This window comes from Sylvia atricapilla, chromosome 3 (genome assembly GCF_009819655.1).
Source record: "Sylvia atricapilla isolate bSylAtr1 chromosome 3, bSylAtr1.pri, whole genome shotgun sequence".
In the NCBI taxonomy this organism is placed as follows: Eukaryota; Metazoa; Chordata; class Aves; order Passeriformes; family Sylviidae; genus Sylvia; species Sylvia atricapilla.
This window is the reverse complement of record NC_089142.1, coordinates 11028785-11051692: the sequence shown is the minus strand read 5'-3', so window position 1 is coordinate 11051692 and position 22908 is coordinate 11028785. Positions and strand designations below refer to the sequence as shown.

The 22908-nt window shown below is 37.1% G+C and overlaps 1 protein-coding gene across 2 annotated transcripts in view; it reads left to right on the top strand.

Annotated features, from left to right (window-relative positions):
* VSNL1 (visinin like 1) overlaps positions 1–22908 on the top strand; it is an 86252-nt gene that overhangs the window by 39002 nt on the left and 24342 nt on the right. For both annotated transcript variants that reach the window (XM_066314766.1, XM_066314767.1), the window contains exon 2: positions 310–476. In XM_066314766.1, the coding sequence (XP_066170863.1) occupies positions 315–476 (162 nt within the window). In that variant the 5' untranslated portion in view covers positions 310–314. The remainder of the gene's footprint in view (positions 1–309; positions 477–22908) is intronic.

Sequence of the window (22908 nt, the reverse complement as noted above, 5' to 3'; positions counted from 1 at the left end):
TTTTTTGTTACATTCAAAGAAAGAAAAAGGAAATCTTACTGTAAAGAATAGCTCTAAATTGTCTAATTTTAAGGCAAATGAGAAGTCTGCCTCCATGCCTTAGGATTCCTAAATGAAAGAAGAATGTTGCCTTGTTCACTATTTTCAGCCTCCAATAATCAAGCATAACTTAGGTTCATGTTCATTAGCAAATCTGTGAAGTTTGACTGAAAGCAGCAGTGCATACAAAACAATTGTTCAAGTCACGTGGCTAATTCCAGTTTAAAATGTTCACATTTGGCTAATTGCATTCATTTATTTCTTCTTAAGGCAAAATGGGGAAACAAAATAGTAAGCTGGCCCCTGAGGTGATGGAGGATCTGGTGAAGAGCACGGAGTTCAACGAACACGAGCTAAAACAGTGGTACAAAGGATTTCTAAAGGACTGTCCAAGTGGTAGACTGAACCTTGAGGAGTTTCAGCAGCTCTACGTAAAAGTAAGTTATTTACTAAGTTATCTGTTAATTTAAAAGTAAATTATTTGACTGTAGAAAAATTTATGAAGTAATGTAAAGCAAACATATGGTCCAGAGCTGCTGGTCATTTAGACTGAGGAATAATTTTGCTTTGAGAAGCAATGATGAAGATGAGGCTATGAGTGGGAAGTGTTACCCTCATCACACCAGTGATTCATGTAACTATAGTGACCAAAACCATAAGCTGAGAAAAAAAGCTGTGATTTATTCACAAGAAATATAATACATTCTCTGTGCTGTGAAATTCATGGACGTCGTTCACCTTCAAAAGATGGGCAATATAAACCAAGTGATTGCTAGACATACTTATATAAAAGTGGTGAAGTTTCACGACAGTGTGACCTGCAGATACATTATGCACTGTGCACAAAGTATTTCTTCCATAAGTTTTAGGTATTGCCTTTATTTTTTCCCTGCTGTCACTTTTTTCTTGTTTTATTGGGAAGGGAAAGCAGGCTGATCTATTTATTTTCTTCTTATTTTTCATTACTTTGTCATGTTCAATGCAATCTTTCTCTTACATTTATTATGTATTTACTCTGTAACAAGAAGAACATGGGGGTAGCATAAAAAATGTATTCATGTTACAAAGATAATTATATTTTAATTCAGAATTGAGTGTCAGCCTAAAGGTCAGAGACTTCAAAGTAATGTTAATTAGGAGAAATATTGAATGGCAGTGATGAACTGTGGGATCAGAACAGCTCGTAAATACAATGTGAGGCTGAATAAAATAAAGCAGCCTTTCAAATGTACGTAGTTAATATTGAGCACACTGGCAATTTTTGCAGACAAGTGGGACTGTACTTTCCCTCAAATGCATGGTACAGTTCTTTCCTAAGTTTCTGCAGCACTGAACCAGATCACTCTGCAAGGTATTACCTAGACCCTTTTTCTTTCTAATGAATGGTTCTAGCAAAAACTTCTAATTCAGCTTACACAAATAAACTTCTCTCTTCAGATTTTAATATTTATGTCTGAAGAAGATGTTGCCTCACAATTCTTAACCAACAAATGAGTTTGTAATTAATTATATCTTCAGATTAAAGAATTTTTACAGCCTCAGGTGTTGTGCTTGTTAATGACTGATAATTTATAAGTTCCATTTAAAACAGTACTTGCTGCACATCCAGCCAGAGCAGACATCCAGTCATTTCTCATACATGTTTCTGGGAAAAGTAGACAGTCTTTACAAAATTCTTGACAAAGCGTGTCAAATCTTCAGAGATCATTGTTTCTTTTTGGAGGATCACAGCAAAGTTTTTTATTTGTTTCTTTTTTTTTTTTTTTTTTTTTTTTTTTTTTGTTGTTGTTGTTGTTTTGATGATTTTTTTCTTTGGGTTTTTTTTTGCTTGGTTGGGATTTTTTGTTTGTAGGGTTTATTTTGTTTTGTTGTTATTGTGGATTTGGGTTTTGGTCTTGCTTTTTTTTTTTTTTTTTTTTGGGTTTGGTTTTTGGGTTTTGGTAGGGTGGTGGTTTTTTGGGTTTTTTTTATGATTCTGTATGCTGTGAGAAATAAACATCTGAAAATAGCTCAGAGCTCCCAAGACTTCCTTCCTTCAAATGGGTGTTCAAAACGTTCATAGATATTTCACAAGAAATATACTTTATTTATGGAGACACATCAGAGAGTAAATTCAATATCAAGTTTTCAGAGATGGTAGTGCAAAAAACAGCATGAAAGGCACAAGCAGTATTTTGCTCTTGAAATGAAGACAGCTTTGTAATCTTACTAAGCTGCAATATCCAGCTTTAAGTTTTATGGCTTCATGTATCTTCAGACATACACATCAAATATGATTCTCTCCCTTGCTTTGGTAGTTGTGGGGTTTGATTTTTGCTCTGCAATGGCACTGCCATATATTTAGTCCAGTTTATTGTCATCCTATATTTAATGTCTGTACAGGGGACAACACTAATTTTGTGAGGTGAAATATGATTAGCTGTAGTAAATCTAGAGCATTACCTCTCTTTGCGTTGCAGAAATGCTTGTGAAATAATGTCTGTGAGGAGCTCATAGTCTGAGTGTTGGCCATGGTGGTGACTTCTGCCGTGTCGGACGTTCTGTCTACCCCAGCTTCTGGCTGTAGATAAAGTCCCAGGAGGAGCCACCAGCAGGCAACCAGAATCATTATGATTAGTTCAGTTCACTTAAAGTAAATTCAGGGTGAAAATACGTGAAGCATGTATTGATTCTTAATTCCTTTGCGTAAACTTAGATTTGAGAGAGATAATGTTTATCTGTTGGTCTGAACTGGATTTTATTGAGGAACATTTCCATAGATCAATATATTTTGGAAAGAAATACAAGATTTTCCTCCTTTGCCAGTTCACGTTGACTTAAGATGACTTTTTTTGTTTGTGAGAGCTATGGGGGTGCATCTTCATGTATGTTGATAAAAAGGTGTTGGTCATCTAACTTAGATACAAAGGAAACTTTTTTTATTTTATTCAAACGAGTGGAAAATATCCTCAGCTTAAATAGACAAAACATTTTATATTAGCAATACTTGAGGTGAATTTCCTGGTTGTCTGCCCTTCTCTTCCATCAGAATTACTGAGTGAGGTGCACAATCTTGGGGCATAGAAGCTGTTTGGGCTTTTTTTTTGAGAAACATAACTAGGTGTGTCCTGGGTTCACACCTGATGTGTTACTGTATCTGATTCCTGCTAATAAGCTTGAGTTGGTCTGAAAGGGAACCTCCAGAACATGTGTGATGTGGATGTCAGGGCCTCAGCATGAGCCCTTCCAACCCTACATATTCTCATCAATTGTACTGTGCTGATTACTGATGTAGATGAAAACTGTATTGACCAAAGGGAGAATTATACTAGTTAGGCTTGGAGACACTTCCTATTGAAGTTTCCATTATGAATACAAATCGAGTGCATAAATTAAATAGCAGTTATACCAATGGATTCTACAGAAAAATTATTTGCAGAACTTTTAGAGGAAGTGTCTATAAAAATACTTAGTCAAGAATGCCTCTTTTAAATAAGCTGCTAATAGGCAGAAATATACTTACTGTTACATATTTAACATTTTCTGCAGTGTAATAGGTTCATTGAAAATACTGGTTCAGTTTTGGGTAGATAGATTCATCTTGAGATACAAAATCTGTGGCAAACTGTTAGGGCTCATGTTTCCTTCCATGGCACTGAATGAAGTGAATGCTTCTGCAGTTTTTTTAGTAGTTTATTGAAGAGTTGTTTATATACTGCAAGCCCAGAGCCACAAAGAGTCCTAAATACTGAAACACTGAGTTAACTGTCCTGACAGTCCGCACAGAGCATGGGAGGGGGAGAAATCTGTGGATAGCATTCAGAAGAAGCTAAAACTCAAGCCAGTGTTTTGTAAAGAAATGTGCAAAACCACAAGGCATTACTCAGGACAGGAGCTGGTGTTATATTCTAAGTTTCTCCACTGTATGGGACTTGCATCTTCCTACTGCAGAGAGCTATCTAGAACAGTAGAAAAAGCAAAATCAACTGACTGGAGTCCTCTTGCTTTCTCTCTTAAGTGAACAAAAACAATGTAATTGCTTTACCTTTATCCCAGTGGTTTATGTACTGCTTAAGCTGTAGAAAACTGAGTTAATTAGGGGAAGAGCATTGCCAGCAGGTCAAGGGAGGTTATCCTGTCCCTCTGCTCAGCTCTGGTGAGATGCATCTCGAGAGCTGTGTCCATTTCTGGGCTCCTCAGGATGAGAGAGAGGGAGCTCCTGAAGTGGGTCCAGCAGAGGGTGACAAAGAGGATGAAGGGACTGGAGCATCTCTGTTCTGAAGAAAAGCTGAGGGAGCTGGGCCAAAGCTGGGTCAGCTTTGAGAAGAAATCACTATGAGGGGATCTCAATGTTTATCAGTATCTGAGAGGAAGGTGCCAAGAGAGGATGGACCAGACTCTGCTCCGTGGTACAATAGGGCAAGAGGCAGAAAGTGATGCACAGGAAGTTTCACCTGAATAAAGGAAGAAGTTCCTTACTGTGCAGTGACCACACACTGGAACAGATTGCCCAGAGAGGCTGATGAGTCTCCCTCACTAGAGATATCCAGAGAACCCTCTGGATGCAGTTCTGTGTTGTGTGCTCTGGGATGACCCTGCTTGAGCAGAAAGGTTGGACCAGATGATCTATTGTGGTGTCTTCCAACTTTACCCATTCTGTGAATTATCGTGTGTCTGTTTAAATCTGCACTGCTTGCCCTCTCATTTATCTACCTGTGATGAGATATGACCTTCTGGGCTGCTGGCAATATCTCAATTAACCTCCGTTTGTGTAGGAAATAGCATCAGACAAGCTGGAACCTAGAATTTCCTTCTTCAAAGAAAATAACCTAACTGTTAAGCTTAATCCCTACTGGCTGTCTTAATTTTCTTTTTTCTCTCCTAAAAAGTCCTTAATTCTTTTATCTTGCATAAAACTCCATTGGTATTGCAGGCAGAGAGCTAAGAAATTAATATACTAAACTGTCACTAAAATAAAAGATACCAATAAAAAACTCTTGACTGTTCCTATCATTCTTTAGGGTTTCTTGCAGTCTAGAGGGCCAAATACATTTTCTTTCAGATCTTTTGAATTCAGTGGGTTTAGATGAATATGCCCTGGAGTGTGTAAGTGTGCATAATCACTGCTAATATTAACAGGAATTATGCATGTTTATTAAGTGGAAAATAGGCTTCTGTATTGTGATACTTCTTGGAACTGGGTCACTGAACATGAGAAGCATATCTCTGCTTTAATAGAAACAAGCACCAATGGTCCTTTAACTGGAAGAGCAGAGTTAGAAATGATGATGATATAATGCTAGCATTAAACAAAATAACTTATTTGTGAATTTGTTGCACCAATATTATTTAGATATGTTTTGGAGTTTTATAGATAACTTCTAAGTGAAAGGAAAAAAGGCAAAAAGAAAAAAGAAAAAGAAAAAAAAAGCTATTTTTTTATTGGAATCAAATGATTTGTCATATTTTTTGCTTCTATCTCACATTTCTGGCCTTGAAGGGAATTGATTTCTAGTCCTTCATTTTAATACGCATAGAACAAAAGAATCTCAAAAATCTATTGAAATTTAAGTGGATGTATTTGCAGCCTCTTTCAAGACAGACTAGCATCTTTCTAAAGATGGCACAGAGCTCCTCAAAATATCAGGTTAGAGCTGGATTTCAGGCTTTCAGTGGCTGTAAAAAAGTAGGACTCCAGAATGGCACAGCTGTGTTTACAGATGTCCCAAACATAGATGCAGTTGTACTGGCAGAAATTGATGTTTCCCGGGATCATCTCTTAACTGGTAGAGTTGTGCTGGTTTTATAAGTGTGCTTTGTCCACTTAAGCTCTCCTTATAATAGGAATACTTTTAAAGGTATATTATACCAATGTTAAGTATATTGTGCCAAATATTATTTATATATTTAGCATATTATACCAATCCTGTGGTGCTGTAAAATTGCATCATATCTTGAAATAATGTAGATGTAAAAAAATACTGATTTTTCTACCAACACAATGATTTTAGACTTTTTGCTACCTTCCAGAAGATCACATCTGGTGTGCCAGCAGTATTTCTGGACAATATGACAGGATATTTGCTTGCATGAATCACCTAAATTAAACTGCAATACAGAAAATATCGTACGTATTTATTTTTAAAGATGGCTCTAAAAATCTTTAAACTTGTTAATATTACTGCTGTGTTATTGAATTTTTCAAACTGATATGGAATAAGAAAACTAATACTGTTATTTTAGAATTTTTTGATGTGAACAAATAGAGCAACAAATAGCACTGGTTTGGGGACATCACAGTATGGCTCTATAAGGAGCAGTGCATGTCTAGATAGGCACATAAAGTCTAGAAAGGAATGACAGTAACATTATTTGCCTCAGTAGAAGTTTTGCTTGTGGGGGGTTGTAAAAGAGTTGATGAGGTAGAGATTCTTAATGCATTCCTTAAGCACTTAATACAAATCTGCACATCTGAGACAATTACTGTAAATCATGAGAAATAAATTCTCTTTTTCACCAGAGGTTCAGTGAAGTTGCTATGAAAAGAAAATTAATATTGCAGAATCTAAATGGCTGAAAAGCAACTGTCCTTGTGGTCCAGCACTACCACTGGGGAGTGCTTTTCAGGATGAGCAATGTGCTTGGTGCTCCAAAGCTGTATTAAAACTGGGTTCTGATAACTTTAAAACCAAGAGTAATTGCAACTGCTTTTCAAACAGGATTTGGCTAAAAAAAAAAAAAAAAAAAAAAAAAAAAAACCAAAACAAAAAAACCCCGCATGGTCTTGTTGCCTGAATGTTTTTCATACAAAACTGCTTTTGCCATTATTATTTTTCTTCTCCTTATAGACATGAATAGACAGGTGCTGTGTCAAAACACAGGTCTACTTCTAAACCACATAAAAGGCTTATTATATATTTCAAACAGAAGCTGAGATTGTGCACCATGAATTTTAAAACAAAGGGCCAGAATGCTTACTTATAAAACTGAAATCAAACAAACCCTGAAGGCAGTGTTAACTTTGAAGCTGGCTTTGAGCAATTAAGGGAAGGGGAGGATACTGGTAATGTGCCTTTCTGCTTCATTTCTGTCACTGGGCTTATCCCAGGAAAAATAATGTCTGGACTTATAATTTTGTGGAACAGATTTTAAAATCTGTCTTTAGTAAACAGGGCTTTAAAGATCAGCAACCATATTGAAAAACAAAATACAGTAAATAAACACAGATTCTCATTTAAGCTGCAAAACAAATTGAAAACAGTAATTTCCAGATGAGGACCAGCATGCTGGGTAGCAAACAGTTCTGAAAATATGGCTCTAAATCACAACACTGGATACTAAGAGCCTTTAACAATGTGGAATGGAGTCAGTTTAGATTGAAACACTAATCTCAGTGAAGCTAATGGGAGTTTTCATTCCTGATCCTTACTTAAGCGCTTAGGACTGTACTGAGCTCCTGAAATTGTTTATCTTTGTGAGATCCAAGTGCTGTGAAGTCTGGTGTAAGCTCCATTAACCATTAGTGTCCAGTCCTACAAGCTGGATCCAGAGTCTGGAGAGCTCAGGTCTGAAGATGTGCACACTGGGAGCTGTCATTTAAAGGCAGCAGTGGTAAGTCTGGGGGAGGGGGTGAAAGGAAGGGTCCTAAAGCTGGTAAAAATTTTTCTAAGGCAAAGAAGGACAAGTCCTTTTCTCCGTGCAATATATGGCTAGTGGCAAATTTTAAAGGCAAATTTTTTTTTTTTGTTCTGTTTCAGAGCATATAATGGCCCATATCCTCTAGACAATCTCCTCTGGAGACTCTAAATCTGGAAAATGAGGAAGTCAGACAATTTTACGAGATGAAATCTAAGCAGCTAAATCTTAATTGTTCTAAGTAGTAGCTTATGGAGTATCCAGACTAGTGGAATGAATCTTCCTAATGCTTGAACAAATCAGTAACATATGCTGACACTGTATCTGGAAGAGGCAGGAATCATGGTCACATGAATCCAAAAGAGCAGTCCAACTGTCCAAAGGCATCTTTAGGGATTACAGAGTCAGCAGATGTTGGGGAATGCAAAGATTTAGTCCAAACCTCTGATTATTACCAAGTATTGAATATATCTGTAATTCTGTGGCTATGTGCTGTTCTTGGAGGCATTTAAAACTGACTTCCAGTGCATTGAAGAGAGTATATCCAGACAGGATAAGATGATCCAGACTGGAATGCTTAAAAATATCACCATTTACGTGCATGCCCCAGTTTCCACTGTAGTCTGATAAAAGAATGCAGGCTGGATAAATTTTCCGACAATAACGTGCAAATTACTTTCACTTCATCTTTTATTTTGAGGGAAGCTCACCAGTTCCCAAAACATTTTTATTAGAGACTTTCTTCCTTTGCAGCTCACCTTTGATCTATGTTTTATTCCTCTGAGAAATCAAAACAATGAATTTGGGATACTGTGATTATTTCTGAAGCAAAATACTGAATTCATTAATAAGGTTATCTGAAGGGTGATAAAGGAGCTCTGCAGCTTGGATGGAGAGAGCCATTGCTAACACAAGGAACCAAAGAGATCAAAGAAAAAGAATAATGAACTGTCAGCACCACATCCCACAGCTGTTATCACGTTCAGATCTAGTATTTGCTGTAGCTATGCTTATTTTACCATTGTTACATAGTCCTCACAGCAGCTGTCAAGACTGATCAGTGGTTCACAACCTCTACATATTCTGTTGCAGAAGTCAAGTATTTCAGACTTTTGTCATCCTGAAGCTTCTGCTTCCTACCTTTCTTCATCCCACCTCAGCACTTTCATTCTCATCACAAGGAAGAGTATTCACAAAACCAGTGAAAATCCTTGAGCATGTACAGGAGAGAGAGGTGATGTTGACTGCACTTTTTTCAGAGATCTCCCCTTCTCTTGCAATCAAATAAAATTGTCATGAATTAAGCACATAAAGTCTCTGTATTACATATGAAGAGTTGAAATACTAAAAGGTTAAGCCATTTGCTTGATGTCTTTAGCAAAGCCAGGGTTGAAATTATTTCATGGGTCAAAATATAAATGTCCTTTACTTCATTTCTTTGGAGTGAGGGTTTGTTCTTTTTTCTTACAGAATAGCTTGGCAATGCCTTCCGGGAGTTAGACATGCACATAACAATATGGCACTTCTGGCCAGATGTTGATCAAATATCTAGTTTAGGTCTACACTGGTTTCTGTGCCTTGTTGTTAAAGTGTGACTATGTCCTAGTGGAAACCTGTATTTTAGGTCTTCAGTGACCTGGATTTTGAAATGCAGATCATCCCTTTAGGATGATACTAGCCTTATTCTGAAGACTGGTAAGCATGTGTTTTAGTTACTTGAGGCAAAGTGGACTAGGATCTTTCAGAGACTTCTTCTTGTCACATTTCTTAAACTATAAACACTGTTGTTCATTTAATATATATATATAAAAGCTGTTTAGTTTTACAGGGTTCCTGAAGGAAGCATTAAACCAGGGCACTTCATTTCAGCACTGGAGTGAATTACTGTGATTTAAAATCTTTTACTTTTAAACATTGAAGTGTTTTCCTCTACTATCAAAGTGTGCTTTCAATATCTCACTTGTGCACAAGGCCTGGAGCTGAAAACAGCATTCTTATTTCATACTTCATAAGGTTTGGACAGGAACTTGCTCTGAACCCCGGCCCTTCACCTGTCTGTGCCATCTCTGACTCCATGCCTCACCTTCTCCTCCCTCTCCTCTCAGGAAACTCATCAGTGCTGCAGAAAGTTAATTTACCATACTGGTATGTACTCGATATGTACTTGATGGTATGTGAGTCACTGTAGCTGGGTGTGAATATCTCAAACATTAAAGGGGAGTTCACTCATTAGAGTGAGCCCTGGTGCTCTCAGCCTGTGTCAGCTTGCTCCATTTGCTTGTGGTGTGCTGAGATGGCAAATCACTGCTACCCCAGCAGCATGTGCTGCTTGAGAGGCTGTAGCTATGCAGCTAATGAAACAAGAAGTGCTTTTTCAGGGCACTGTGGAAAGGAAAAGCATTTGGGAGCTCAGTTAGCTATCAAGTCAAAACCAGTTTTTATTATCATGTAGACATTAGTTGACATTCCAGTGAGATTTCTACTACTTGTTATCTGAACACTTCCAGTATCTTGGGATATCAATGCCTTTTTTCTTCAATGAAAGTAAATTTCCATCTTTTCATGTTTAATTAAGGCTCATAGGAATAGACTATTTGCACTGACAAACCTAATGATTGCTGTATTTAGAAGACTTACTGCTACCTGGCATGAGAATTAGGTAAATATCTTAATTTTGTATTCAATCACAAACAGAACGAAATGAGAAAAACATATGGTTTGGAAGATAAAGTAATCAACAGAAGGAAAATTAGACAGGAGGAGATTTTGACATTTTGCTAAAATATGAATGAGTATGAAACATTCTCAGAAAACTGTGCTGTGAAATCCCCTAGGTTAAGAAGATGTGAAGGTTGGCTCTCTGATTGCATGAATAGCCCAGAACTGAACATGAAGTTCTAAATAAAATCTCCCTATAGTCAAGAGAAAGAGAAGTATATACAAAAGTGTAACTCAATACTGAGTTCATCTCAAGGTGAATATCAGTTGGGGATTATTTCCATGTTAACAAAAAAAGAAATTAAAATTTTCTGTCATTAATTGAAATAAAATTGTATGTGGACCTTGTCAGCAGCTTTCAGAAGAAGTATATTCAGTTATGAAGCTATTTGTAGGGGTCCCCTTTCATTTGGTAGGATATACCCTAGGATTGCTGTTATCCCCTACTAGGAGATTACACACCTCTAAGCATACTTATGACTCTTTACAGCTTTCTTTGACAGATATCCTCAAGTTTGCTCCTCCGTGTCAAACCCATCAGGGTAGGAGATGGATTAAGTCCTATTCCAAGATACATGAATTTTGGCAATGTGGTACCTGTCCTTGCTGCTAATACCAGATACACAGGGTTTGGTTAAAGAGAACAGTCCTTGAATTTGCTTTTGTCTTCACAGGCTCCAGCTTGTACAGCTAATGTTTATGTGGCTATACCTGTGTCCCTCTTCTAAATACCTTTTTGGTTCTGAAAAACTTTAATTGTGTTGGTGTTTATTAATGTAGCAATTACTGTGCCCTAATTTTATGTGTTGGTGAGATAATTATAGCTTAAAACATTTGACTGAAATGATGGACTTGATTGAGAATGGATCAGCTAAAACAAGAAATTGTGTTGTGAAAGCCTCACCAGAGATTAGAGGCATGCAGATGAATTTAGGGGATGTACTTCCTCATAGCATGGATCTGTTTTCACCAGAATAAACTCCAGCCAGCTGCTTTTCATCCAGCTGCTAAATGCTGGTCTCTGGAAGGTGATGTTCTTTGGATGTGGTCCTGGTGAAATGCAGATGTCCTTAGCTTCCTTCTGAGCCTTTCTATCCACACACACACACCTCAGCCCTGGCAGGAAAGGATGGAGTTGTGAAATCACTGCTTCCCATTGACCTTCTGCTTCCCACTTACCCTCTCACCCACACCTTGGCAAGTCAGGTGCTGTTCCCTGTGCTCAATTAACAATGCTAATTTCATTCAGGAGGAAAACACATCTCCTTTGCTCAGGGTCCAATTTCTACATTTCTATACAAAACACCTTCAGCACACTGAGTCTTATATTACCATGTGGGTTGGTACACTAGGTACAAACATTATAGACACATTAAGCTTTTTGATTAGGACAAGTGATTAGGTGGCAATCACTTCTGAGCTTAAAGTTGCTTAGTGATGACCAAATCCCACAGTTTTTTTGGAGGAATACATAGTAGTATATCTAGAGCCGCAGAAAGATACAGCTGAGCACCATTAGTTTTCATTTCATGCACAAATATTTTCGTCTCATCTCATCTCATCTGTGGCACATTTGTACAGAACAGGGGATGTCATAACACTCTATTTATTACTCTTAGAATTCAAACTTCCCAATGTTTTATATTAAAATATTTTAGATATTTATTTATTTTTAGATGTAATTTCCATACATGACATTGTTTGGTTCATTGTGTTTTTTTAGAACAAAATAATACTTCGGGTAATACCCAGACTGAGAAAGGTTCTATTGTGGTTCTTAAAAGCCCAGCAAGAAAACTGTGGTTAAAATCTAGATCACAATGCTGAAAATTGTAGTTTATAATAGTAATAATCATATTTAATTGCAAGGGTGCTATATTCGTCATCGCTTGAAGAAGCAATTATTTATCTGTTGATTAGTCCTTGCCACAATTAAATACAGTATATGACAAGGGAAACCCAACAAATTAGTGGCCTTGTGTTAGAACTGCTTACTCAGTGCCACACATTATCCCCTGTGATGTATCCACTCATTTATTTTTAAGATTCTTTTCCCCAGGAGCATTTCTGTATAGCAGGAAAATGGTGTTTAATGGACCTGAGGTTATTTTCACAGAGACATAAATTCTGGGGTTATTCTAATGTACGGCCAAGAACTGTAGGAATAAGGATATTTCTGCTTCCTGTATCTACTACCCTGGGATCTCTTTGAAACATGAAAAATCATGAGAAAGAGCACATGCTCTGAAACAATCTGAAAGGAAACCATAATTTCATTGTCAGAAAATTTAGTTTTTCGTACAGAAAACCACCAGCAGGTCCACAGCAATAAAAGTGATAATAAAAAAATACTGCTAACAAAAGGTAAATGCTGGTCTTTGTACCCAGCAGTTTCTTTAAAAGTGATGTACCTCTTTGTTACTTCTCTGTAAGAATAATGACATTTTTCCAAAGAAATTAAATATGTTTCCAAAGAATGAATTGAACACATTCAGTATAAAAACCACATTAACTTGTAGCCAGATTCATTAAAGATACAAGATTCAAAATTATTAATTTGGCACACAAGCTTCCAATAATTCTATAGAAGTGGACTATCTGTGGGAAATTAGCTCTTGAGCTCTATCCAGAAGGCAATTGTCAGTGGGAAAGAAAAAAAACTGCATTCTGGCTGTCCAAGGCTGGAATACTTTATTGCACAGGCACAATAAATAGTTTCTGCTAGAAATAAAGAGACTGCCAAATCAACCTATCTGAATAAAAAAGTATGTTGTGCTTTACACATGGGAAAAGTGCTCCAGAACAGTTAATCCCTATGAAAACATTATCCCTGGATTATCACCAGTAGTATTTGCCTTCAGGCAGTTTTCAGTTATTTGTTTCCATTTTCTATACATGTACCCACTGGTTTTATTTCCACGTGACCATTCATCTCAATTACTTTCGTTGCTCTCATCTATTCTGGGCTCGTGCGTGTGCATCTTACATGTTGCCAGAGTACTTCGGGCTATATTTACAGATTCACAGAAATTCTGTTCTACATACAACGCACTCCTAAAAGGACGGCTGGTTTCTGTGGAGAGGCCCATGTCACTACAAAGTACATCGGTGGGCCAGAATACTTGGTATCTCTTCTTGTTCCCTTTTGTGCAGACAGGATATAAAGATCCCACCGTAGTGCGGTATGTGGGTGGTGTCAGTGAGTTCACATCGCTCCCTGGCTGGAGGAGCCTCTCCCAGGATTTATTGCCAGCACCTTGGTGCAATAGCTGCGTCAAGGGACAGCTGAAGCCGGGTTGCTATGCAGGCAGGACATCTTGGAGCCAAGGGAAAAACAAGGGGAGAAAGAAACTCTTTACAAGAAATGCAGTCCCTAGTTACTGTGTAGCTCACTGTATAACCAGAGAGAGTGGTAACAGTGAATGTCACATTTACAGTGGAGTGGAAGCATTATGGTGGAGTGTAAGAGTTTGGCCAAAGTGAGGATAATTCCATTATTATAATCCATGATGGATTAAAAATGTACTTTTTTAAACTGCCAGAATTCATTTATTGCATTAAAACCTCAATTTTTGCTATCTTGCTATCCTAAATTCACAAAATGCAATGTAATGAAAAAATAAATCTTTTCCTCCTAAAGTAACAAAATACTCTCCTTCTTCCTGGAGTGCACCAGAAGATGCAGCCTTGTCATCTCCAAACTCCTATACAATCCTGGCTGCCAGGCATGAAGAATCTTTAGATACATCCCCATCTTTTTCTTAACCATAATGTGCTTTTTTTCTCAGCTAACTCATATTCTTCTTCGCCAGGGCACTAGCTAGATGAATGTACCATGGGATGTGGTACCTCTGTCCTTTTCTTTTCCAGCTTTTGAATTTCTGCAAACTCAGCTTTGTGACTTCAGCATAATGAGAAGCTTCCTGTTAGTTGTGCTCATTCAGCCTATGACTGGGGCTTGGTAATTTTATTTTCGTCTCTTTTCTTACTTCAAGACAAGGGCAGTCCAATATCAGAAAACCAGCCCAATCCTTTATGCAAAGAAGAAACCTTATAGCTGGAAACTTTTCTAAAACATAACTCTACAAGCATTGGCAAGATTCTGCAAGCAAAATGAATGGGCATAATTGTTCGTTCTTCATTGTTAATGGTGCTGAGAAACACTTGAGAAAAGGAACTATCCAGACTCTATTACCTGAACTGAAATGAAATGTGCTCAGAAAGATATTTGAGATCTTTAATATCTAATCTTTTAATCTTTAAACATATACATTTCTAGTTTATAAAACCAGAGATTGGTTGAAGGTAATTCTTTGTAATTTTTTAATTTTTTAAACTTTTTTGGCAGTAATGCAGTTATATACATGGTGGTATCAAACAGTGCAGGCTTGAGAGATGAAAGTAAATTTAAAAGAGGAGAAATTGAGGTTGATTAAGTGTAAACTTGCTGTAGATTTTGGAAGATATTTTAAATTACGTTTATTTTTTTTTAAACCTAAGGGTTTTAAATATTAAGACAGATGATGATTTTGTTGGCAGGGAGACATTATCTAGACAAGCCATTCTATATTTAAGGTTGTATATCTATAATAAAACACATGGATGTAAGAAGACCTGCACCTGCAGCCTTTAGATAAGGTTGTAAATAAACAGATGAAATAGCCAATGGTCCTGTTCAAATCGATGGGAGAGCTGACACCTTCTGAGGGACAAAGATTTGGCTTGCATTTTACCCATTTCTTATTTTATAACATATGAAACACTGGAAAAGAATGACATATGGCCATATGGCTAATTTTTTTTTTTTTTTTTTTTTTTTTTTTTGTGATGAAAATATGGTCAAATATGGTCACTTCTTTTTGTCTCTTGTATGGAAATTCCTTCTCTCTTGGTAACTCCCAAAAGCAAATAAGCCATTACCAAGCTGTTTCTGAAGTGGTTAACATAATATCTGCAAGCACAGAGAAGATGCTGTATTGGGCACTCCTGGGAACTCCCATACAAACCATTCTGGATTTTTTCAGTTCATTGGCCAAACAAATCAGATTACCACATCTGTTTAGCCAGATGGTCTTTCTAGTGTCATGAGGAAAGTGCAGTCAAAATACTATCTACAACTAGCACAAGGATTGTATTGGCAACTTGATGCAGAAAAGGAATTACATTCCAAAAAATCCCTGTTGATGGCATTTGATGGCAATTTCCTTTTCTAAGAGGCAAATGCACTGAGCACCATCTCCAGCCATGTGGGTAGGTGGAAGCCATCATGCTGAGTAGAGCTGTGGTTGGTTTCTGGATTGCAAGGTGGGAACACTAATCCATTAATTTTAGAATCATAGAATCATAGCATTGGTTGGGTTGGAAAGAATCTTAGAGATCATCCAGTTCCAACTGACCTGCCATGGGCAGGGATGCCATTCACTAGATCAGTTTGTTCAAAGCCTCATCCAGCCTGGCCTTGAACATTTCCAGGGATGAGACATCCACAGCTTTTCTGAGCAACCTGTGGCAGTGCTTCACCACTCTCACAGTAAAGAATTTCTTCCTAACATCTAATAGAAATCTGTCCTTTTTCAGTTTTAAACCATTGCCCCTTCCTGTCACAATCTGCCCATATAAAGAGTCCATCTCTCTCCTTTTTATAAGCCTCCTTTAAGGTACTGAAAGGCTGCTATAAGGTCCCCCAGCACCTTCTCTTTTCCAGGCTGAACAAACCCTCCACAGGAGAGGTGCTCCAGCACTCTGAGCATTCTTGTGGCTTCCTTTGGACTTGCTGGTTACAGGTCCACATCCTTCCTGTGCTGGGACCCCAGAGCTGATGCAGCACTGCAGGTGAGGTCTCAATGGGGCAGAGCAGAGGGGCAGAATCCCCTCCCTGCCCTGCTGTCCATGAAGCTTTGAATGCAGCCCAGGACAGATTTGGCTTTCTGGGCTGTGGGCTCATGTCCAGCTTTAACACACGAGAACTGAGTTCTTCTTTACACAGCTGCTCTCAGTGACTTCTTCTCCCAGTCTGTATTCGTATCTAGGATTGCCCCAACCCATGTGCTGCACCTTGCACTTGACCTTAATGAACTTCATTCGTTTCTTTTTGGGCCCATTTCTCAAGTTTGACCAGGTCCTTCTGGATGGTATCCCATCCTTGTCTTGTGTCTTCTGTTAATCTTGGCCTGACATGCTTGATGTATTATAAGATCTTTATTTATTTTTTATTTTTCCAGCACTTGCCAACAGAAGAGTATTGTGTGTGTTTTGGGTTCATTAGACTACTTCTCTTTCTTCTCTTCTGCTGTATCCACTCTAAAAACATTATTATTATTAGGTCTATCCTACATAATTAAGAAAGAAGGGAACTATCTAAAAAATATTACATGAGATTCTTATCCAAATATCATTTGGTTGATTATGGCCTAATAAGGATGATTCTCCCAGAAGATGATCAAGGTGTAGTTGACTTCTAAGAATTTGGAGTGACTAGCTATTTATGATGGAGCCAGTTGAACATTCAAATGTTGTATGACTATTTTGTATAGCTAATAAAGTGGATTTTGTCCCTATAGACCTCAAAAATTCTAATATTATAGGAGAAATACATTGGCTACTAGTGGAGAACAAAGGCACTTCCAGAGGGAAATGATCTCATTACAATAGATGTATGAGAGACATGGCAGAAATCATTCTTGGAAAGAATCTATCTACCTGTATCTAAGGGGTGCCAGTGAGCTGTTAGATACCAAGAACTGGGAAGAGGAATCCAGACCTTAGTAAGAGGTATTTGAGAGAAAAGCAATTTTTCATTATAACAATAATAATTTAAAATTAATCCCAATTGCAAACTATCACATAGATTTTATAATGTTGATTGGAACATATAAGCATGTTTCATATCAAGATCTCATAATATTTTCTTAAGAAATGGTAAAAATCACACAAGTAATCTTACTTCACGCATTCTTTTTCTTTTTGTTGGTGTTAAATTCAAGTATCCACTGTGGTCACTGAAAAGATTTTCTTCCCCTTTGGCTGAAGCAAAATCAAACCCCGTAGACTCAGATGGACAAAGGGAAAACAGAAGCTGAGATATATGGGGAAAAAGTGAGCTTTTAGACATTTGTAAAGTATTTATTTGCTTAGCTTAGAGCATATTCATACTGAAAAAAAAGGGATTGTTTCTGACTTTTTATTAGTTTTGTGATAATTACAATAATTACTTTAAAAGTCGAAACCCAGGAAATTCTAAATGAGACAGCATAATTATAATATATAACCATAATAATGCTTCCTTCCATTCCTCACTTGGGCATTGTGAGGCTTAATTAGTTAATGTTTGTACAGCAGTAAAATGCAAAACACCGTAAAAGTATTAAGCATTTTTCCTGTTTCAGTTCTTCAGTATAACCAATTATCTTTCATAAGGTTTTTAAAGGGGATAATTTAAAATGGTCTATGTATACCAAACTGTATTTTTTATCTGTCTTGCTGGGAGATGGAGTGGCAAATCAGTGTTTAATTGCATCAGTATTTCACATGAGCATGCTGACACTGTGACAATGGATTTGGCCTAGAAATATTTGTTGATTATCATATTTCTGGGCCATGCAACAAATTTAAAGTGTTCTCATGGGAGCCAGGGACACAGCTGATGAAAATGAATAGAAAATTAGTGTCACAAGCTGACAAACCACCATACGTAGAAAGGAAAAAAAAATTGCAAATAAATAGCATTCTGTTGAAATAAATGAAACCTTGTGTCAAATATTTAGAATAGGAAAATCTTTTATTTCATCCTTTTACATACAGAGTTCAGTGAAGAAAAACAATCTTGTGCCATGTATAAATATGCAATATATGAACAACAAATGGAGCTAGAACTCAGGGAATGTAGAGCAAAATATGAGGTTTTAAATTATCTTTAGTTGAAAGAAGTCCTGAACAAGATCTATGTGTCAAAATAACTATTTTACAGATGATAAGAATCAGTCTGGGTTTGAGGTGGAAATAGACATAAATTAATTTTCAGGAGAGTATTTGCACCTCTGGGGATGATATGCAGAGTCTGTAATTTAAAATCCAGGGCGTTCTCCAATAGATCATTGAGTATTTAGTCATCCCTTATCTCTGACATTGAGCTTCAGCATAGAGTCAAGAGTTGGGATTAGTTTTGCCATCTGAAGGCCAGTTTGTTATTTAGGCTGCACTAGAGTCAATGGAAAACAGAGGTAGTTCCATGGGATTATTAATTTTGCCTGCCTTATGCAGAACTGCCTTTGTTTCTTTTATAGCTGCTGGACCAAAGGAGAGTTCTCAAATGAATTCCTCCTGATCTTAAACTTTTATTTTTCAAAGAAGTTAATGATGCTATGGAAGCAGCATTCTCCTTTCACTATAGAAGGATTCTCATGTTTCATATCTTTCTTTTAGACATAGATAACTTGGGTGAAAATTAGATAAATGCATGAGGAGTATTGGCTCACCCCTCAACATGCTACATGCCAGCAATGCAGAAAATACTGAAGTACATGGAGAAAGAGACAGTTCTCATCATTGACTGGGGTCATTCTCAAGTTAATTTGTTTCAGTTTGGAGACCATTTTAGGTTCCTTTCTGCTGCTGGTACCATAGAATTAAGAAGCTTACCTTGTAATCTGCATGTTTCTGTGAGCACATGGATCTGTCACATGCAGATTAAAACAGGTATTTTTTTAAGCAAAGATGGAGTGCTAAGCAGTTGGCTTTGGATCCACATTGGTACTTGGATCAATTCTTTTTGAAAAAAGAGTTAAAGAAAGCAGATTTAAAAAATAAGAAATCCCAGTTCTATAAAGGCGGTGAAAATTTTGAGGTTGACTTTCATGAATCTATTATTTTACCCATTAAATGAAATGGAGAGTGGCCTATTTTACTGGTAATCATATGATGGTTAAAATACTGGAATAATCAATATGTAAAAGCAATCATAATTAAATATTGACTCTTGCTTTTTTAACCTCAGTCTCTATTACTTGTATCAGGCCAGTTGGATTTGTATTCAAAACTCTATTTTGCTGGAAATAATTTTTCTAATCTAATAGTGCCACTTACTCCGCTCCTAGACGATTTATAAACATCTGCTTTTAGCAGGCAAAGGCTTTCCACTTTTGAAACTGCAAGAATTTCCATTATTGCATTTACATGTGCCTCAGCTGCTGCTAAGCAACAGGGCTGTTACCTGCCAAAGCCTGGAGTTAAATCCCAGATCTGTAAAGAGGATGGATAGAAACACAGACGTATAACACACTTAAAATAATAAGTGAGGAATGTGGTTTTGGAAATATGTAGAAATGTGGTGGTATAAGAAGAATACAATTCCATTCTAGAAACGTGAATAAGGGTGATATAATGTGTTAGGGAAAGTTAAGAAAACCAATCACTTTACTGTATTTTGATGAAATGTTCTTGAAAACACACTGTGGTCAGATTGGTTTTGCTTTGCCAAGCCTTAGCAAGAAGTGGTTAGGTGTATATGCAATGTTGGATAATAGGGAGTAAAGAATAGGGAGAACATCACCAAGAAAATTTAATTTAGTTTAATGCATATAGAATTTCTAAATCATAGGATCATAGAATAGCCTGGGTTGGAAGGAATCTTAAAGATCATCTAGTTCCAACCAAGTTTGATTCATACTATTTTGCATAGTGATTTTGCTGCTTCTTTTAGAGACAAATGTATTTATATTTGGCTAAGAAATGAGTCAGTCTCAAGTGCTTTTTAAAGGTTTGACTGCTTTATTTTCCATTGGTGTTTTTGGTGTCGGCTTTTGCTCAGTTGGGTGGGACTGTTTCTAAGAAATTGGATGTTAGAAATGCTGTTGCAGTTCATGGTGTTAGCATTTAAGTCTGAGGGTGTGTGATCAGTAGTGTTGTACCAACACAAGACATAAAGATGGTCTTTACCCTGCAAAATGGCCTGCATTGGGGGAGGAGGCAGTGCATGGAGGGGAATGGACCAGGAGAATAAATGTGAAGAGAGAAACAACACCAAGAGCCCCAGAAGTGACAGCCCAAATGCAGCTGCCAAATTGTTAAGCCTTGGGTAATGACAGACGGACTCCAAGGAGATACTTTGAAAAGGAGGAACTACCCTGCAGTGGGAAGAACATGAAATGCTGCTTGCTACAACATTGTAATTGGTAACAGGCAACATCCACTGCTTGAAGTGAAGACCCAGTCTGCATTTGTACAGTGAAGAAAGAGGTACCGTGAAAGAGGCACCTGCACTTCAACTGACAGGACAGGAAAATGAATTCTGCAGCAGTGTTAACAGCAGGAAGACAAGTTTTGTAGGACAGAGAAAGGTTTCAATGGGCTAGTTCCATTGGGCTAGTAACCATTTGGACAGTGAAAGTGACAGATTTTCACTATGTTCAACAGAAGCAAAAGTTCTTTATTCTTCTCTAAAACGTGTTCATATGTTTCCCTAGTTTTGAAGGCATTTTATAATTCCTTAAGGCATTCCCGCCTCTAGAATAACATTGTATGCCAAGTAGCACATCTTAGTCTTTATTAAAGCATTTAAGGGAAGTTTCCTACAAAATGGTTACACTTTCCTGTACGTCAAGACAGAGTTTGATGAGAAAATAGCATCATAAAATATCATTTTAGCCAGGCAGTTTATGCAATAAATTCCTTATTCTTTAGTTCCCTTGTTTGTCTGGAAACCAATGTATATACATGCAATCCCTTAGGAATATTGTTGTAAGAGACAAAGCATTTTCACATGTATTACTTGCATTTTGGTACACACTGCTTTACTAATGAAACTATTGAAATGAGGAAACAAAACTGTTGTGACATTTGGGGCAAAATATTTAGACTGTGAAAAACATTGAAACAAAATTCTGTGCAGAAATAAAAAAGATACACATTTATAGCTGTGCACAATAAGAATTGAAAAACTGGATTTTTAGTCTAATTCAAAAAAAATTAGGACTAAATTATCTTTTTGTAATAAAACCACAATGTAATTTTTGGAAAAAAATAAAAATAAAAATAAAAAATAATAATAATAATAAAAAAAAAGGCAAATGACATGGAAGAAGTGACATACAAAAATTCAGATTAAATCAATGGCTTAGTCCTACTGAACACATTTTTTTTCCTCAACAGTCAGACAGCTCTATCCTATTTAGCTGTATTTCCCCTGGCAGCACCACTAGTATGAAGTCTTAAATGTATCCATTGCTATTTATGTATTTACAATCTGCTGGGTGAGAGTCAACACTGTGTTCTTTTCTTACCTCTTAGAGGTGTCTGATGGGGTAGGTGGACATCTATGTAAAGATAATCTGTTTGGTACCATTTCCTTGACTTTCCAAAGAATATAGCAAAGCTCTTCACCAGATTGAAATAGATGTCTCCTAGGTTTTTTATAGAAAAGTCATTGAAAAGAGATAAAAGTTCTCCCTAGAATCACCAAGAACAAGGATATCTCTACTGCGTGCAGAGGAACTTTGAGAAACAAGTACACCTCAGATAACCCCAGACTTTCAGCTACTCACTTTAACATCGGTACAGTGTATTTACCTGTATTTTCTGGATTTCTGTGCCTCACAATACTTTATATGGTTTTTTTAATATGTTAATTCTGTTTTGAAGGGCAATGTATTCTTAGCCTTAGCCTTTTCTTTCTAACTATATGTTTAAAACTTTAAAGGGAAACAATGAGTGTCTTATTTGAAAATCTTACTGTTGTTCTCAGAGCAATAATTGTTGTTGCACATGGCATGGCTACCTTTTTCATTTCTCATGTGTATTATTATTCATAAAGGAGAATCATAGTACTTCTTGAATGGCAGCACCTGAAGGTGCCACCCTGAAATGCTTGTAATAAATTGTGTCATCACCAGTGGAGACAAAACGTGGGGAAAAAATAAACCTCTAAATATTTTGATTATTCCTCATGCTAGCAGTTCCAATGAATGTTCTCACGTGTACTCACATGTTTTAGCTTAACTGAAGGAATTTGAGCTAATGTACCCAGGGTAAAGGTGAAATACAAATTGAAATAGGATCATGGGTGACAAATAAAATACTTTTAAGCCAAAAAAAATCAAAGGAGCCAAAAAAGGTCGTGTAGATATGGTGCTTAGGGAGGTGATTTAGTCATGATTCAGTCCGGTGGAGTCAGGTTAATTGTTGGACTTGATGATCTTAAGGGTTTCTCCCAACCTAAATGGTTCTATGATTCCATAAAAAACCACATCTGAATAATATCCATCAAGGAAACAACAAATCATTCTTTGCAGTAGTACTGTTGGAATGTAGGAACTTTGTCCTTGGGTTAACTATTCAAGAGAATGAATCCCTGATTCTGGATGAGAGCAGAGCCTCTGCTGCACCCTGCTCTGACAGTGGGAAGTTGTGTTTTCCAGTGGTTGTGCTGGCAGCTGTGCTCACCAGGACCCCAGCTGGGACTCCTCAGAGGACAGGGATTATGTTGTTACTCCTGAAACAGCAGCTTTTGAAGCTAGGACCATAGGGCAGCTCCAGAAAAAGCAG